A 16,193-nucleotide genomic window follows, 5' to 3' on the forward strand; every position below is an offset into this window, starting at 1 on the left:
AGCCCCTTATCAGTCTCTGCACTCAATGGGGAGTCGGCTTGTCCCTCTTCCTCTGCTCTGCACCCCCTCCCCACGCATGGGCACTCGCACACACGCACACACCCACACACACACACACTCTCAAAATCTTCAAAAAAAAAAACAGTTCTGTTTTAAACGTTTCTGTGTTAGTGGGAGGGGGGCATAGTTAAAGCAGTAGGAAACATTGCAGGTTTAAGGAGTCACACAGAGTGGGGGCGCCTGGGTGGCTCAGTCATTAAGCGTCTGCCTTCCGCTCAGGTTGATCCCAGAGTCCTGGGATCGAGCCCTGCATCGGGCTCCCTGCTCAGTGGGGAGCCTGCTTCTCCCTCTCCCTCTGCTGCTCCCCCTGCTTGTGTTCTCTGTCAAATAAATAAATAAAATCTTAAAAAAAAAAAAAAGGTCACGGAGGGATGGATGTTGCCTACCTTCTCTTCTCCGGGATCAGAAGTTAACCAGCTGGTGTGTAGAAGTTTGTACAGGAATTGAGGTGCTGCAGGGCCAGCCAGCTCATTACCCTGTTGCTCTTTCCTTCTCTTATAGGCGTGCCTTCCCAGTTTTTGACATTCTACCAAGAACAACAGAAAATGAACAAATCCCTGGTGAGTTGTTTCTTTATTCCCTATTTCATTTTCCAGCAGATTTTGTCATTTTTCTAAGTGTGCTCATATCTTAAAGTAGAAATAGATAAAAAGCTACTTCTGGGTGAATGAAGACTGGGTGGTACCTGTGTGACCTGTGGTGGTGGCTGTAAGTCATGTGACCCCTTAAGTCATCAAAGGTGAGCCACATGTTTGTCTTTGAGCTTCCTGACCTACGCAGGATTTTCAGTGACCACAAAGAGGACCCAGCCAGTTACTCCTGGGACAGAAAGACTTCGTGACTCTGGAGTCTGGGAAAAAATGTCTTTGAAGTTCTTCAGGTAGTGAAGAACCTTATGGTGACCCCCTGGTTGCCTGTAATCATTCTTCACTTGAGGTAGAGATCAGAACTCAGGTTTTATTAGGGACCAAAGTGCTGCTGGACTCTGGAGAGCTTTCTGAACATCCACTCTGATCTAGGGACAAAACCCTAAGGCTCTCTGGAGGCATGAGAGAAACGGATGGTTTGTTCTTAACTCCTTAAACAGTTGTACGGCAGATTGTTCAAACTCATAGCCTTTGGCAAATGCTTATGCACTACCCACTCGCTTTTATTTTGATAAAGTATATATAACAGAATTCACCATTTTAACCATTTAATCATAAGTGTACAGCTCGGCATAAATTACATTCACAATGTTGTGTACCCATTCATCCCTATTTTCATAACTTTCTCCTCACTCCAGACAAGTCTGTGTAATTCTTAGCCAGTAACTCCCGGTCCCCCCAGCCACTGGTAACCAAATCCACTTTCTGTGTCTCTGAATTTCCCTATTCTAGGTATTTTATATAAGTGGAATCACACAATCTTTGTCCTTTTGTGTCTGGCTTCTTTCACTTCATATAACGTTTTCAGGGTTCATCCATGTTGTAGCATATATCAGAACTTCCTGTCAGTGCCTGAATAATCTTTCATTGTACGGATGCCTCACCTTTTGTTCATCCATTCATGTGTTAATGGACACTTGGGATTGTTTCCATCTTTTGGCCGTTAGAATAGTGCTGCTGTGAACATTCGGGTACAAGTATCTGTTTATCCCTTCGCATTTTAAATCCACTGGATGCATCCTCACTTCCTCCGCACTACTTGCCTAAATACGTCCTGATAAAGCTCGACAGCAAGGTCTCTACAGTGGACTCCCAACAGATGTTTTCCAGACCTTACTTTACTAGAACGTTCAGCTGCATGTGGCAGTTAACCCACTCTGACCTTCAAGAAAGGCCTCTTTCTCTGGTATTTTGTGACATTGTTCTGGCTTTCTTCCTGCTCTGCTTTCTTTGTCTCCCTCATGGCATCTTCCTCCTCTTTTGCCAGTTCTCATGGCTTATCCCCAAATTCCCATCCTTCACTCCCTCCTGTTACTGTGCCAGTCCCTTGTGTTTCATACCCTCTGTGGTGGGGGCACCGAGCGTTACCACAGCCTGGGCTCTCCCCTCATGTCTTGTCCTTCTCTGTGCAGGTGGCTAGAGGCACCTTTGTTTGCCACAGTTCTGAAGTTAAAATGGTCATTTACAGCCTCCCCCGTCTCCCATCTAATCTTGTCCCTCCACCCCCTGTCGGATGATGGGCCACCTGCGGGACACAGTTAAGGGACGCGCCGGCACGGGATTCACCCTAAAGCCTTCCCTCCCTCAGCCTCATCCTGTGTGTATCTCAGTTTTACTACTTTTAAGATGTCAACGGTTCTTAAACCTCTTCTTCCTCCTGAATTCCTTCTCCCCTTATCAGAGCTTAATTTTCTCTGCCCTGGACTGTTGGAACAGCTACCTGCTTCTTTGTCCCCCAGACTCGTCTGTCCTCCTGAGTAATTCGTCTGAAATGCTCTTCGGGGCAGCTGGGTGGCTCAGACGGTTGAGCGTCCGACTCTTGGTTTCAGCTCAGATCATGATCTCATGGGTTGTAGGATCCAGCCCCACACTGGGCTCAGTGCTTGGCGGGGAGTCTGCTTGAGGATTCTCTTCTCCGCCTCACCCCACTCACACACGTGTGCTTTCTCTCTGGTTAAAGTAAATACATAAATCTATTCAGATGATGCCATTGCAATCTGGAGACCACTTGAGGAGCTTCCTACCGCCTGTAGGGGCAAGGCCAAGCTCCTTATGAAACTAAGGCTGTTGAGAGTGTGACCACTTCCTATTTCTCTGTTTTATTAAAACATTTTTTTGAATGTTAATACACTTTACATTTTATTCAACATTGGTTTGTTGGGCATTTGTTCAGTATGCCAGACACTGAACTGTGTGCCATAGGCTGAACTCAAAGCGATGCAGAGACCTGGTCCCTTTTTGATGGAATTTACAGTTTGGTGGAGAAGGTGACATTTTACAAGTAAACCTGTAATGTGACCCCAAACCTGACATAGTTCCCTAAACACATGGGGTTACTGCCTGCCTGTGCATTTTGTTCATGTTCCGGCTCTGTGGGCTGACTTTGACCCCTGCTGCATTTCCTTTTCTGAGTCTCTGAGCTAGATTGGGGGTATCTCAGTCAGCAAGCCCTTCTTCTCTTTCTTTGTCCCCCCCTCTAGATTAATTGCCTTTCTCCTGTGTTCCCACAATGCCCCGTGCTGTCCCTGTCACTGTACTCTGTCCATTGTGTGGAAATTACTTGTTTGTATCGACAGTCAGAGCATTAGCCCTTCAAAGTCTAGATGCACATCGTGTTCATCTTTATACTTTCACTTCCTCACCCTGTGCCTCACTCCTAGTAGGTGCTCGACACATATTTGTGGCTGACTAGACAAATGGTAGCCTTTGTCTTATTTGGGAACCAAACTCTTACTGGGTAAACCATCCTACCTGAACACCCAGCAGGGCCATCCGGGAGAAGTGGGGTCTCCTTTCCCTTTTCTGAATGCTGTCTCAGATCATGCAAGGTGGAGTTTTGTTGTTGTTGTGGCTTTGAGAATTTATTTTTTGTTAGAGCAACATTAGGTTTACAGCAAAATTGTAGAAGGTACAGAGATTTCTCATGTACCCCTGCCCCCCCCAACCATGGCCTTCCCCATTATCAACATCCCCACCAGAGTGGTGCCTTTGTTATAATTGATGAACCTGCACTGACTGACACATCAGAATCACCGAGTCCACAGTTTACATTAGGGTTCACTCTTGGCGTTCACTCTATAGGTTTTTGACAAATGTATAACATGGATCCACCATTACAGTATCATACAGAGTACAGTGACTCTTGAACAACATGGGGATTAGGGGTGCCAGTTCCTTGCTCAAAGATTTACATACAACTTTTGACTCCCCAAAACTTAACTACTAGTAGCCTACTACTAACTAGAAGCCTTACAGATAACACAACCAGCCGATTAACACATATTTCGTATGTTGTATTATATACTGTAGTCTTACAATATAAATAAGTTAGAGAAAAAAATGTCATGAAGAAAATCAGAAGGAAGAGAAAATATATTTATAGTACTGTATTTATTTAAAAAATCTTGAGGGGTGCCTGGGTGGCTCAGTCGGTTAAGCGGCTGCCTTTGGCTCAGGTCATGATCCCAGGGTCCTGGGATCGAGTCCCGCATCCGGCTCCCTGCTCGGCGGGGAGCCTGCTTCCCCCTCTCCCTCTGCCTGCCTCTCTGCCTACTTGTGCTCTCTCTCTGTCAAATGAATAAATAAAATCTTTAAAAATAAATAAATAAAAAATCTTGAGTATAAGTGGACCCACGCAGTTTAAACTCATGTTGTTCAAGGGTCAACTGTGTTTTCACTGTGCTTAGAAATCCTCTGTGCTTTACTACTCATCCCTCCCTTCTCCCTCCCCTTCTCACTGATATTTTTATTCTCTTCATAGTTTTGTTTTTTCCAGAATGTTGCATAGTTGGGATCATATAGTATGTAGCCTTTTTAGATAGGCTTTTTTTCACTTAGCTGTATGCATTTAAGATTCCTCCGTGTCGGGGCACCTGGGTGGCTCAGTTGGTTAAGCAACTGCCTTCGGCTCAGGTCATGATCCTGGAGTCCCTGGATTGAGTCCTGCATCGGGCTCCCTGCTCAGCAGGGAGTCTGCTTCGCCCTCTGACCCTCCTCGCTCTCATGTGCTCTCTCTCTCTCATTCTCTCTCAAATAAATAAATAAAATCTTTAAAAAAAAAAAAAGAAGAAAATATTCCTCCGTGTCATTTCATAGCTTGATAGCTCATTTCATTTTAGTGCTGAATAATGTTCCATTGTCTGGGTGGACCACAGTTTATCCAGTCACCTACTGAAAGACATCTTGGTTGCTTCCAAGTATTGGCAATTGTAAATAAAGCTGAAATAAACGTCCATGTGCAGGTTTTTGCAGGTTTTTTTTGTGGATATAAGTTTTTAACTTCATTGAGTAAAATACCAAGGAGTGTGATTGCTGGATCACATGGTAAGAATTTGTGTAGTTTTGTAAGAAACCATCAAACTGGCTTCCACACTGGCTGTACCATTCTGCATTCCCACCAGCATTGAATGAGAGTTCCTATTGCTTTGCATCCTGACCAGCATTTGGTGTTATGAGTGTTCTGGATTTGGGGCATTGTAATAAGTGTGTAGTGGTTTTTCATTTTAATTTGCATCTCCCTAATGACACCTTTTTGTATGCTTATTTGCCATCTCTATATCTTTGGTGAGGTGTCCCTTAAGGTCTTGGGTTGTTTTCTCAGTATTGAGGGTTTTTTTTTAATAAGTTTGTTTATTTTTAGTAGTTTCTACACCATGAGATTAATTAAGAGTCTTGTGTTCTTCTGCCTGAGCCAGCCAGGTACCCCTCTTATTGTTGAGTTTTAAAAGTTCTAAGAGTTCTTTGTATATTTTGGATAATATATGTTTATTGCAGGGGCGCCTGGGTGGCTCAGTTGTTAAGCGTCTGCCTTCGGCTCAGGTCATGGTCTCAGGGTCCTGGGATCCAGCCCCGCATCGGGCTCCCTGCTCGGCGGGAAGCCTGCTTCTCCCTCTCCCACTCCCCCTGCTTGTGTTCCCTCTCTAGCTGTGTCTCTCTCTGTCAAATAAATAAATAAAATCTTAAAAAGATATGTTTATTGCAAATATTTTCTCTCATTCTGTGGCTTGCCTTTTCATTCTCTTGACAGTGTCTTTCACAGAACAGAAAGTTTTAATTTTAAAGTCCCCCTTATCAGTTCTTTCTTCTGTGGATTGTGCCTTTGGAGTTGTATATAAAAAGTCATCGCCAAACCCAAAATTATCTACATTTTCTTCTGTGTTGTCTTCTGGGAGTTTTATAGCTTTGCATTTTACATGTAGGTCTGTGATCCATTCTGAGTTAATTTTCGTGAAGGATGTAAGGTCTGCATCTAGATTAACTTTTTTGCATGTGGATTTCCTAATTATTCCAGCACCATTTGTTGAAAAGACTGTCTTTGCTCCTTTGTCAAAGATCAGCTGACTTGTATTTATAGGGATCGATTTCTGGGATCTCTGTTTTGTTTCATTGATGTGCTTGTCTGTTCTTTCACCAGTAGCACATGCCTTAATTACTATAGGTTCATGTAAGACTTAAAGTGAGGAACTGTTGGTCCTCCCACTTTGTTCCTCACTTATATCGATCACTGTGGGTCTTTTGCCTTTGTATAGAAACATTAGAAGCAGTTTGTTGATATTCACAAAATAACTTGCTGGGATTTTGATTAGGATTGATTGAAACTATAGATCAAGTTGGGAAGAACTGACATCTTGACAATATTGAGTCTTGCTGTCCACAAACATGGAATAACTCTCCATTTATTTTGTTTTTTATTTCTTTCATCAGAGATTTATAATTTTCATCATATATATTTTGTATGTATTTTGTTAGATTTATACCTAAGTATTTCATTTTTTCTGGGTGAAATGTACATGAAATTATGAGTTTTTTAAACGATTTATTAGAATGAGCGAGAGAGAGCACAAGCAGGGCAGAGGGAGAGTCAGAGGAAGAAGCAGACTCCCCCGCTGAGCAGGGAGCCCAACACGGGACTCGATCCCAGGACCCTGAGATCATGACCTGAGCCGAAGGCAGATGCTTAACTGACTGAGCCACCCCGGCGCCCCCTGCAATTATGTTTTTAATGTCAAATTCCACTTATTCATTGCTGTTATATAGGAAAACAGTTGCTATGTATGAACCTTGTATCCTGGAAACTTGCTATAATCAATAGCTTCACAACTTTTTTTTGTTGATTCTTTTGGATTTTCTACATGGACCATCATGTCATCTACAAACAAAGAGCTTATTTCTTCCTTCCCTGTCAGTGTAGTTTTTATTTCCTTTTCTTGTGTTACTGCATTAACTAATACTTCCAGTACGAGGGGACATCTTTGCCTTGTTCCTGATGTTAGTGGTAAAGCTTCTAGTTCTTCACCATTAAGTACGACGTTAGCTGTAAGTTTTTTGTAGATATTCTTTATCAAGTTGAGGACATTTCTCTGTATTCCTAGTTTATTGAGAGTTTTTTTTACTTGTCAAATGCTTTTTCTGCATCTATGGATATGATCATGTGATTTTTTCCTCTTCAGCTTGTTGATGTAATGGCTTATCTTAATTGATTTAGAATGGTGAACCAGCCTTGCATATCTGGAAAAATCCTACTTGGTTGTGATGTATAATTCTTCCTACACATTGTTGCTTTCATTTTGCTAATATTTTCTTGAGGATTTTTGCTTCTGTGTTGCTGAGAGATACTGATCTGTAGTTTTCTTTTCTTGGAATGTCTGTCTTATTTTGCTGTTAGGGTAATCATGGCCATATAGAATGAAATAGGAACTGTTCCCTCTGTTTCTATCTTCTAAAGGAGATTGTAGAGAAGTAGTAATAGATTGTAGAGACGTAGTATAATTTCTTCCTTAAGTGTTTGGTAGGATTCACCAGTGAACCCATCTAAGCCTGGTGTTTTCTGTTTTGGAAGATTATTAATTATTGACTCAAGTTCTTTGCTATGTATAGAATTATTTAGATTGTGTATTTCTTCTTGCATGTTTGACAGGTTGTGTCTTTGAACAGATTGGTCCACTTCATCTAGGTTATCAAATTTGTGGACATAGAGTTATTCATCCCTAGGATCTGTAGTAATACGTCCCCTCTTTCATTTTACATACTAGTAATTTGTGTCCTCTCTCTCTTTTTCGTAGAAAGCCTAGTTAGAGGTTTATCAATTTTTTTTGGTAATCTTTTCAAAGAATCAGCTTTTGGTTTCATTGATTTTTTTTTTTCCATAATGTTGTGCAACCATCACCACCATCCGTTCCCACAACTCTTTTAATCTTGTAAAACTGAAGCTCTATGCCCATTGAACAGTAACTTTCTATTCCTCCCTTCCCCTTGTCCCTGGCAACCACCATTCTGTTCTCTGTATGATACTGTCTCGTGTAAGTGAGTAGCTTTCCTTTTGTGGCTGGTTTATTTCACTTAACGTGATGTCTTGAAGGTTCATCTGTATCGTAGTATGTGTCAGAACCTCCTTCCTTTTCCTCAAGATGAGTAACACCCTATTGTATGTATATACCACATTTGCTTATCCATTCATCTGTTGATGAGCACTTGGGTTGCTTCCACATTTTAGCTATTGTGAATAATGCTGCTGTAAATACGGGTGTACAAATGTCTTCAAGACCCTGCTTTCAGTTCTTTTGGGTATTTATCCAGAAGTAGAATTACTGGGTATGGTAATTCTGTTTTTCACTTTTTGCAGAACTGCCATGCTCTTCCATTTCACATCCCCACCAGCATTGCGCAAGGGATTGATCCCGTTTCTTCACATCTTCTCCAGCACGTGTTGTGTGTGTGTGTGTGTGTGTGTGTGTGTGTGTGTGTGTTTTATAGGTGCCATCCTAATGGGTGTGAGGCAGTTTCTCATTGTAGTTTTAAATTGCATTTCCCCAATGATGAGTGATGGTGAGCGTGTTTTCACTTCATGAGTCCAGGATGTGTGTTTGTCAGGATACTTCTCATTACTGACCCAGTCTCCTTACTAGTTACAGTTCTATTCAGATCATCTGTTTTCCTCCTGATTTAGTCTTGACTGGGTTTCGAGTTTCTAGAATTTTGTCCATTTCCTCTTGGTTATCCAGTTTGTTGGCATACGGTTGTTCATAGTACTTTCTTATAAACCTTTTTATTTCAACAGAAGTGGTATACATGTCCTTATTTTCATTTCTGATTTTAGTAATTTGAGTCTTCTCTCTTTTTCTCCTTAGTCCATTTAGGTAAAAGTTTGTCTGTTTTGTTCATCTCTTCAGAAACCAGCTTTTGTTTTCATTTTATCTATTTTTCTGTTATATTTCTGCTCTAATTTTATTATTTCCTTCCATCAGCTGGGTTTGGGTTTAATTTCTTCTTTTTCTGGTTCCTTAAGTTGTAAAGTTAGGTTGTTGATTTGAGAACTGTAACGGTGATTGCTTTTGTGTCCTCGCTGGTTCCTTATCATCTTCAGGGTCACACCTGCTGCCTGCCGAGGGCCCGGGATGCTCCAGCAGAAAGGAAACAGTAGGTTGTCTACATTTAACTTTCAGCCAGGAAAAGAAAAAAGACAAATTAAGCTTATCATTATAAGCTTGTGTGGATTGGTAGGATGTATATATTATGTATTAAAAAATAAATAAATTGGAGGTTCTCAAACTTTATTGCTAAGGTGGCGGTGAACTATTTTGGAGACACTAAAGTACAGGAATAAACCCAGACTTGCTCTCTAACGTATTTCTGGACATCTTTGCAGATCTTTATCTTCTCACAGTCCGACACACTGTTCTTCTGTCACACTTCTGGGTGCTTCTCACAGCTCCTTGGCTCTGCTTATGTAATGGTGCCACATTAACAAAGATCCTGCTAAGTGAAGCCAAACCTGACAATACAAAAGAGAACCGTATTTTCTACCATTATTTAATACTCGTTGTAAATGACTCTATCACAGCTCTCCTGATACCTTATTACAGGATGTGTTCGTAAATGTGATTTGTCACCTTATTAAGACTTAAGCTCCTGGGGCACCTGGGTGGCTCAGTCAGTTGAGTGTCTGACTTTTGGTTTCAGCTCAGGTCATGATCTCAGGGGCATGGGATCGAGTCCTGTGTCATGCTCTGCGCTCAGTGGGGAGTCTGCTTCTCTCCCTTGCCCTCTGCCCCTCCCCCCACTCATGTGCTATCTCTGTCTCTCTCTCTCTCTCTCAAGTAAATCTTAAAAAAAAAGACTTAGGCTCCTTAAGGGCAGGAAAAAAACCAGAATTGGTTTAGCTTAATATTCCTGGCAGGTTAAGACAGTTTCAGAAACACAGTAGGAACTTTAGTTTTTTTGTTTGAATTAATTAGTTAATACTGGGTTCTCTGCGTTTTCCCATCATATCACTTTATCCCACAAAGTAAAAATGAAAGAAGGTATAGAATAGGCAACTTACCTACTGTTTTATGGTGACCTCTCAAACATGTTAAGACTTGTTTCCCAAATGTGTGTTTCATGTCACCCTGTCACGTGTGTTTCATGTCACCCTGTACTCCTCTCTCTGGCTTGAACAGAAATGTGCCGGTCAGGGGTCCGTGTCATTCAGGGACGTGACTGTGGACTTTACCCGGGATGAGTGGCTACAGCTGACGGGCACACAGAGGACGCTGTACCGGGATGTGATGCTGGAGAACTACAGCCACCTGGTCTCAGTGGGTGAGGGCTGTTCCCTGTGTCACGTCTCCTCGCATGCATTTCCTTTCTTCCTTTGTAGCCGCCAGAGTTTGTGGGCCCCTGAAGGAATGTTTAATGATACTGTGTGTAGATCTCATGATCTCGTGGGTCAGAGATGTTCCCATCGGGCTCAGAAAGGACGTTGTGTTCTGGCCTCCCTAATGCAAGGTACACACGGGCACTTCTATCATGTGGCTCCTGAAGCTGCACCTTCCTCGTGCTCCAGGGGCCCTGATATCCAAGCAGCTCTGACATGTTTTACCCTGTATCCCACTCACAGGGTGTCACCTCACCAAACCAGAGGTGATCTTCAGGCTGGAGCAAGGAGAAGAGCTGTGGCCATCAGGGGGAGAATTCCCAGACCAGGGTGATCAAGGTGAGTCAGTCATTGTGGAGGAAGGAAGAAGCCCACAGAAATCAGGTCCCAGATGGGTTGGTTCTGAGGTTGGTATGTGTCTCTGTAATTCAGTTTTGGGCCCTCAGACCTTCGGAAGTAGCTGAACAGCGAGCTAGCTGGCCTCCGATCACCCGAATCACCCCGGTCCATCGCTTGTAAATACCAGTGCTGCCCTTTCCTGCCCGATAGCCAATATGGAACCCCTGCCTGCCTGATCTTAGACCTTTGTCTTCAGTTTCTTTCCCCAGTATTCATCTTCCTCCATTTCATGGACTATTTCTTTCTTTTTTTTTTAATTTTATTTATTTGACAGAGATCACGAGTAGGCAGGTAGGCAGGCAGGGGTAGAGAGAGAAGTAGGCTCCCCGCGGAGCAAGGAGCCTGATGCGGGGCTTGATCCCAGGACCCCGGGACTGTGACCTGAGCCGAAGGCAGACACTCAACCGGCTGAGCCACCCAGGCACCCCTCATGAACTATTTCCTCTTTATTTTTCCCTCAGGCATTCATTCATTCATTCATTCATTCATTCATTCATTCATTCTTCTGCAGATATTCCTACTACATGCTACTCGTGTTCTTGCTGTTGGAGATATGCCGGTGAACCTAACAATGCTCCTGAGCTCTTAGAGCTTACAAGCCAGCAGAAGATAGATGTAAACGAAACAATTTACTTATCAAGTACTGACAAGGCCCATGAAGAGAACTAAGGCAGTCTCAAAGGAGATAAGAGAGTGGGGTATGCTCTTTTCAGAGGTGCTCTGAGATTGCCTTTTTGATGAGGTCCGCATTAGAGCAGGGTTCTGGGGGTTCCAGGCAGAAGGAACAGCCGGGCCATGCCCTAGTGGGAGGTGTTTGTTGAAGTGCTCTGGGACCAGCAGGGGGCCGTTGTGCCAGCAGGGATGCATCTGAGAGGGACGTTGGTAGGGGATGACGTCAGAGGAGTAGCCAGAGCCCAGACGATGTCTTACAGGACAAAGTAGGGGCTTTGATTCTGCTTTAGGTGAGATGGACAACTGTTAATGGATTTTCTCTGGCTACTGTCCAGAGAAAATCAGAGATGGGCCTGAGGGTAGTTGACAAAAGTAGAAGCAGAGACAGTATGCAGGGCTGGCTCCCCCAGAGCACTGCCAGAGTTACCCACTGATATGGCAGATTTTAATTTATTGCTCACCCTTACAGTCTGAGTAGTGCCACGGAGGGAGGTGAACAAAGTCAGGTTATTTATAGGATCTGAGGGCATGGTTTCAGGTATATTTTTAACACAGGAGCTTGATAACCATTGAGTAAGGGCCATAATATAATACTTTAGGATGTGTGGACACAACAAGGATTGAAGAGTCTTGGAGAATAAGTTTATTTGTTGGAAAGTTGAACAGTTTGTTTAAAAGGTTTTGGGGGGCGCGCCTGGGTGGCTCAGTCATTAAGTGTCTGCCTTCGGCTCAGGTCATGATCCCAGGGTCCTGGGATCGAGCCCCGCATCAGGCTCCCTGCTCAGTGGGGAGTGTGCTTCTCCCTCTCCCTCTGCCTGCCGCTCTGCCTACTTGTGCTTTCTCTCTCTGTCTCTCTGTCAAATAAATAAATAAATTCTTTAAAAAATAAATAAATAAAAGGTTTTGGGGGAGGATTCTGAACAGTAAAATTACTTGCAACCTTCCTTCCCAGGCGAGTTTCCTGGAGTAGTAAAGTCAGTAAAGTCCTATTATGAAGACAGAATACTAGTCAGGTTAACACAGATAGTGGGCTGTGTGGTGTGTGGACGGTTTCAGCTCTCAGCAGACAGAATACTAGTCAGGTTAATGTAGATAGTGGGCTGTGTGGTGTATGGACGGTTTCAGCTCTCAGCAGACAGAATACTAGTCAGGTTAATGTAGATAGTGGGCTGTGTGGGTGTGGATGGTTTCCGCTCTCAGTGGAGCAGACATGCTTGCAGTGGTTCAGATGAGAAGTGATGGGGGCTTCGAGTTCTGAGCTGGTGCAAGTGAGGAGGTGGGGCTGCATGTGTAGAGAGGAGGATCTGCCACTGAGTCAGATGTGGCCTGTGAGAGAGGGACGAGGCAAGGGGTTAGTTGGAGCAACATGATAATGGGGGTGGGATGTGTTTACCAACATGGGAGATTGGGCAGGAGCAGTTTGGGGGAAGTTTAAAATTTAACATCTGATAATTCTAAAATCTGAAGTCCTTTATATTTTAATTTTATTCTGATAGCCAGTCCCTGCTTTAGTTCTAGGCTTGTTAAACAAGTCAGTCCTCAGAAGCAGCCTTCTGCTGTATTACATTTCACCATTTCTTGACAAGTTCATTTGCTAGTAGGTTCTTTAAGAATTCATGAGAACAATACTTCCCTGCATTCTTGCATATTCAGACTTATTGGTGTGCCATTTTGTCTACATATAAAATTATTGGGATTTACTTTTAGTCTTTAAGGATTTTGTAATTTTTCTCCACTGCTAATTTTAGCACTGAATTCTATAATGGATGTCTGAAATTAGCTTGATTTTTTTTCCTCCTCTTAAAAATGACTTACTTCAAGTTCTGGGGATGTGATGCACAGCAAGGTGACTATAGTTAATAGTACAATGAGTACAGTGGAAAGTTGTTGAGAGTAGATGTTGATCATTCTAATCACACACAATTTACCTGGGCTAACTAAGTATGGTGATAGATGTTTTAATTATCTTAATCTTGGTAATCATAGGAAATGTGTTAACATTTTTGAAGTACACTTAATTTTTCTTATTATGACCTTATAGACAAAAGCCAGGAAAACCAAGACAAACATTTGTGGCGAGTTTCACTCATCAACAAAAAATCACTGACTAAGAAGAGAGATAATGTTTTCAGAGAAACACCCTGTCAAGATGACTCACGTGGAAAGAGTTTGAAAAATGTTTCAGAATTAATTATTAGTGATAACAATCATTCAAGTAAGAACTCTAATGAAATTAATGTATGCAGGAAGTTGATCTCTGATAATAACCAAGGAAATACTCATACTGGAAAGAAATCTGACGAACATGACCAAGATGGGAAATCCCCAAGTCATACTGAGGACCGTTCTAAGCAACAGAAAATGCAGACTTTGGGACCACTTTCTGAAGATAATGAAGGTGGAGAAACCTTCCTTAATAAGGCAGCCATCCTTATACCTACGAGGGTTGAAACAGAAGAGAAATCCTGCGATTATAAGGAACAGGGGGGAAGTACCAGTGATGAGTCAGCCCTCGAAGTCCTTCAGGAAACTCACACAAGGAAGAATCACTGTGAGGTCAATGAGTGCCTGAAGTCAACCCTCATAAAACATCAGAAAGTCAATGTGGAATCTAATGAAAATGAGAATAATTTCAGCAAGAAGTCCCATGTCACTCAACCTCCTGAAACTCACACAGGAGAGAAAACCTTTGAATGTAGTCACTGCAGGAAATCTTTTTACCAGGAGTCCCACCTGACTCAGCACCAGAAGACACACACAAGAGAGAAACCCTGTGGAAGTAATAAATCTGGGAAAACCCTTCAGAAATCACAACCCCCGGACCTTCTGAGATCTCACGCAGGAGAGAAACCCAGTGAATGCAGCCAAGTCCCTGTGCAGTCAGCCCTTACTGATCAGCAGAGAACACGGTCAGAAGGGAAGCTTTATGTGTGTAATGAGTGCAAGAAGTCTTTTCGTCATAGCTCAGCCCTCAAAGTCCATCAGAGAATTCATACAGGAGAGAAGCCCTATCAATGCACTGAGTGTGGGAAATCCTTCTATGCAAAATCAAACTTCAATCATCATCAGAGGACTCACACTGGGGAGAAACCATATGAATGTAAGGAATGTGGGAAATCCTTCTGTGTGAAATCGAACTTAACTAAACATCAGAAAACACATACAGGTGAGAAACCTTTCAAATGTAATGAGTGTGGGAAAACTTTCTTACAGAAGTCACAGTTTGCTGACCATCAGAGAACACACACAGGGGAGAGACCCTATGTATGTAATGAGTGTGGGAAGTCCTTCTACTATAAGTCAGCCCTGCATGTACATCAGGGGAAGCATACAGAAGAGAAACCCTATAAATGCACCGATTGTGGGAAATCCTTCTGCTATAAATCAGCCCTAATTATCCATCAAGTGTCTCACACAGGGAAGAAACCCTATGACTGTAATGAATGTGGGAAAACCTTCTGTGTGAAGTCAAACCTCACTAAACATCAGAAAATTCACACTGGTTTGAAACCTTTTGAATGTAATGAGTGTGGCAAAGCCTTCTCTATGAATTCAATCCTAATAGTACATCAGAGAACCCACACGGGGGAGAAACCCTATGGATGCAGTGAATGTGAGAAGTCCTTCTATAAGAAATCAGCCCTCACTAAACACCAGAAAACTCACACAGGGGAGAAACCACACGAGTGTAACGAATGTGGGAAGGCCTTCCATATGAAATCCACCCTGATCATACACCAGAGAGCTCACACTGGAGAGAAACCCTTTAAATGTAACGAATGTGAAAAGTCATTCTACGTGAAGTCACTTCTTAATATTCATCAGAGAAATCACACGGGAAAGAAACCCCACGTATGTACTGAATGTGGGAAAGCCTTTTCTATGAAGTCCAATCTCACCGATCATCAGAGGACACATTCAAAAGAGAAACCCTACGAATGTAACGAATGTCAGAAGACCTTTCGCCATAAGTCAACTTTAACGGTACACCAGAGAACTCACACAGGGGAAAAACCCTATAAATGTAATGAATGTGGGAAATCCTTCTATATGAAGTCAGCCCTCAGTCAACACCAGAGAATACACACTGGGGAAAAACCTTATGAATGTAAAGAATGTGGGAAAACCTTCTTCCAGAAGTCCCACCTCACTAAACATCAGCGCACACACACAGGGGAGAAACCCTATGAATGTAAGGAATGTAAAAAAACCTTCTTCCAGAAATCACACCTCATTGAACACCAGAGAACACACACTGGGGAGAAGCCCCATGAATGTAACAAATGTGGGAAATCTTTCTGTTATAAGTCAGCCTTAACCATACATCAGAGAACTCATACAGAAGAGAAACCATATAAATGCAATGAATGCGAGAAATCTTTCTGTATGAAATCACACCTCACTGTACATCAGAGAACTCACACAGGGAAGAACCCCTTTGAATGTAAGGAATGTGGGAAGACTTTTTATGTGAAGTCAAACCTCATTAATCATCAGAGGACTCACACAGGGGAGAAGCCCTATGAATGTAAGCGATGTGGGAAATCCTTCTGTATGAAATCGACCCTCACAGTTCATCAGCGCACACACACAGGGGAGAAGCCCTATGAATGTAACGAATGTGGGAAGTCCTTCTGCAAGAAGTCGACTCTCACGAAACATCAGGTAATTCACACAAGAGAGATGCCCTAAGGTGCAGCAAACGTGGAAAACCCTCCTGTGTGAAGTCGAGTTTTGTCAACACCAAGAGAACCCATGGGAGAAACCTTGGGACTGTAATG

The 16,193-nt window shown here is 42.7% G+C and overlaps 1 protein-coding gene across 2 annotated transcripts in view; it reads left to right on the forward strand.

Annotated features, from left to right (window-relative positions):
* Window positions 1-16,193, forward strand: part of LOC114197448 (uncharacterized) — a 28,465-nt gene that overhangs the window by 2,052 nt on the left and 10,220 nt on the right. For both annotated transcript variants that reach the window (XM_088016735.1, XM_088016734.1), the window contains exons 5-8: window positions 562-620; window positions 10,145-10,286; window positions 10,585-10,680; window positions 13,454-16,077. In XM_088016735.1, coding sequence (XP_087872861.1) covers window positions 606-620; window positions 10,145-10,286; window positions 10,585-10,680; window positions 13,454-16,077 — 2,877 coding nt within the window. In that variant the 5' untranslated portion in view covers window positions 562-605. The remainder of the gene's footprint in view (window positions 1-561; window positions 621-10,144; window positions 10,287-10,584; window positions 10,681-13,453; window positions 16,078-16,193) is intronic.

This window comes from Eumetopias jubatus, unplaced genomic scaffold (assembly GCF_037043125.1).
Source record: "Eumetopias jubatus isolate StellerSeaLion01/CBP00866 unplaced genomic scaffold, mEumJub1_p1.0 scaffold_12, whole genome shotgun sequence".
Classification (NCBI taxonomy): Eukaryota; Metazoa; Chordata; class Mammalia; order Carnivora; family Otariidae; genus Eumetopias; species Eumetopias jubatus.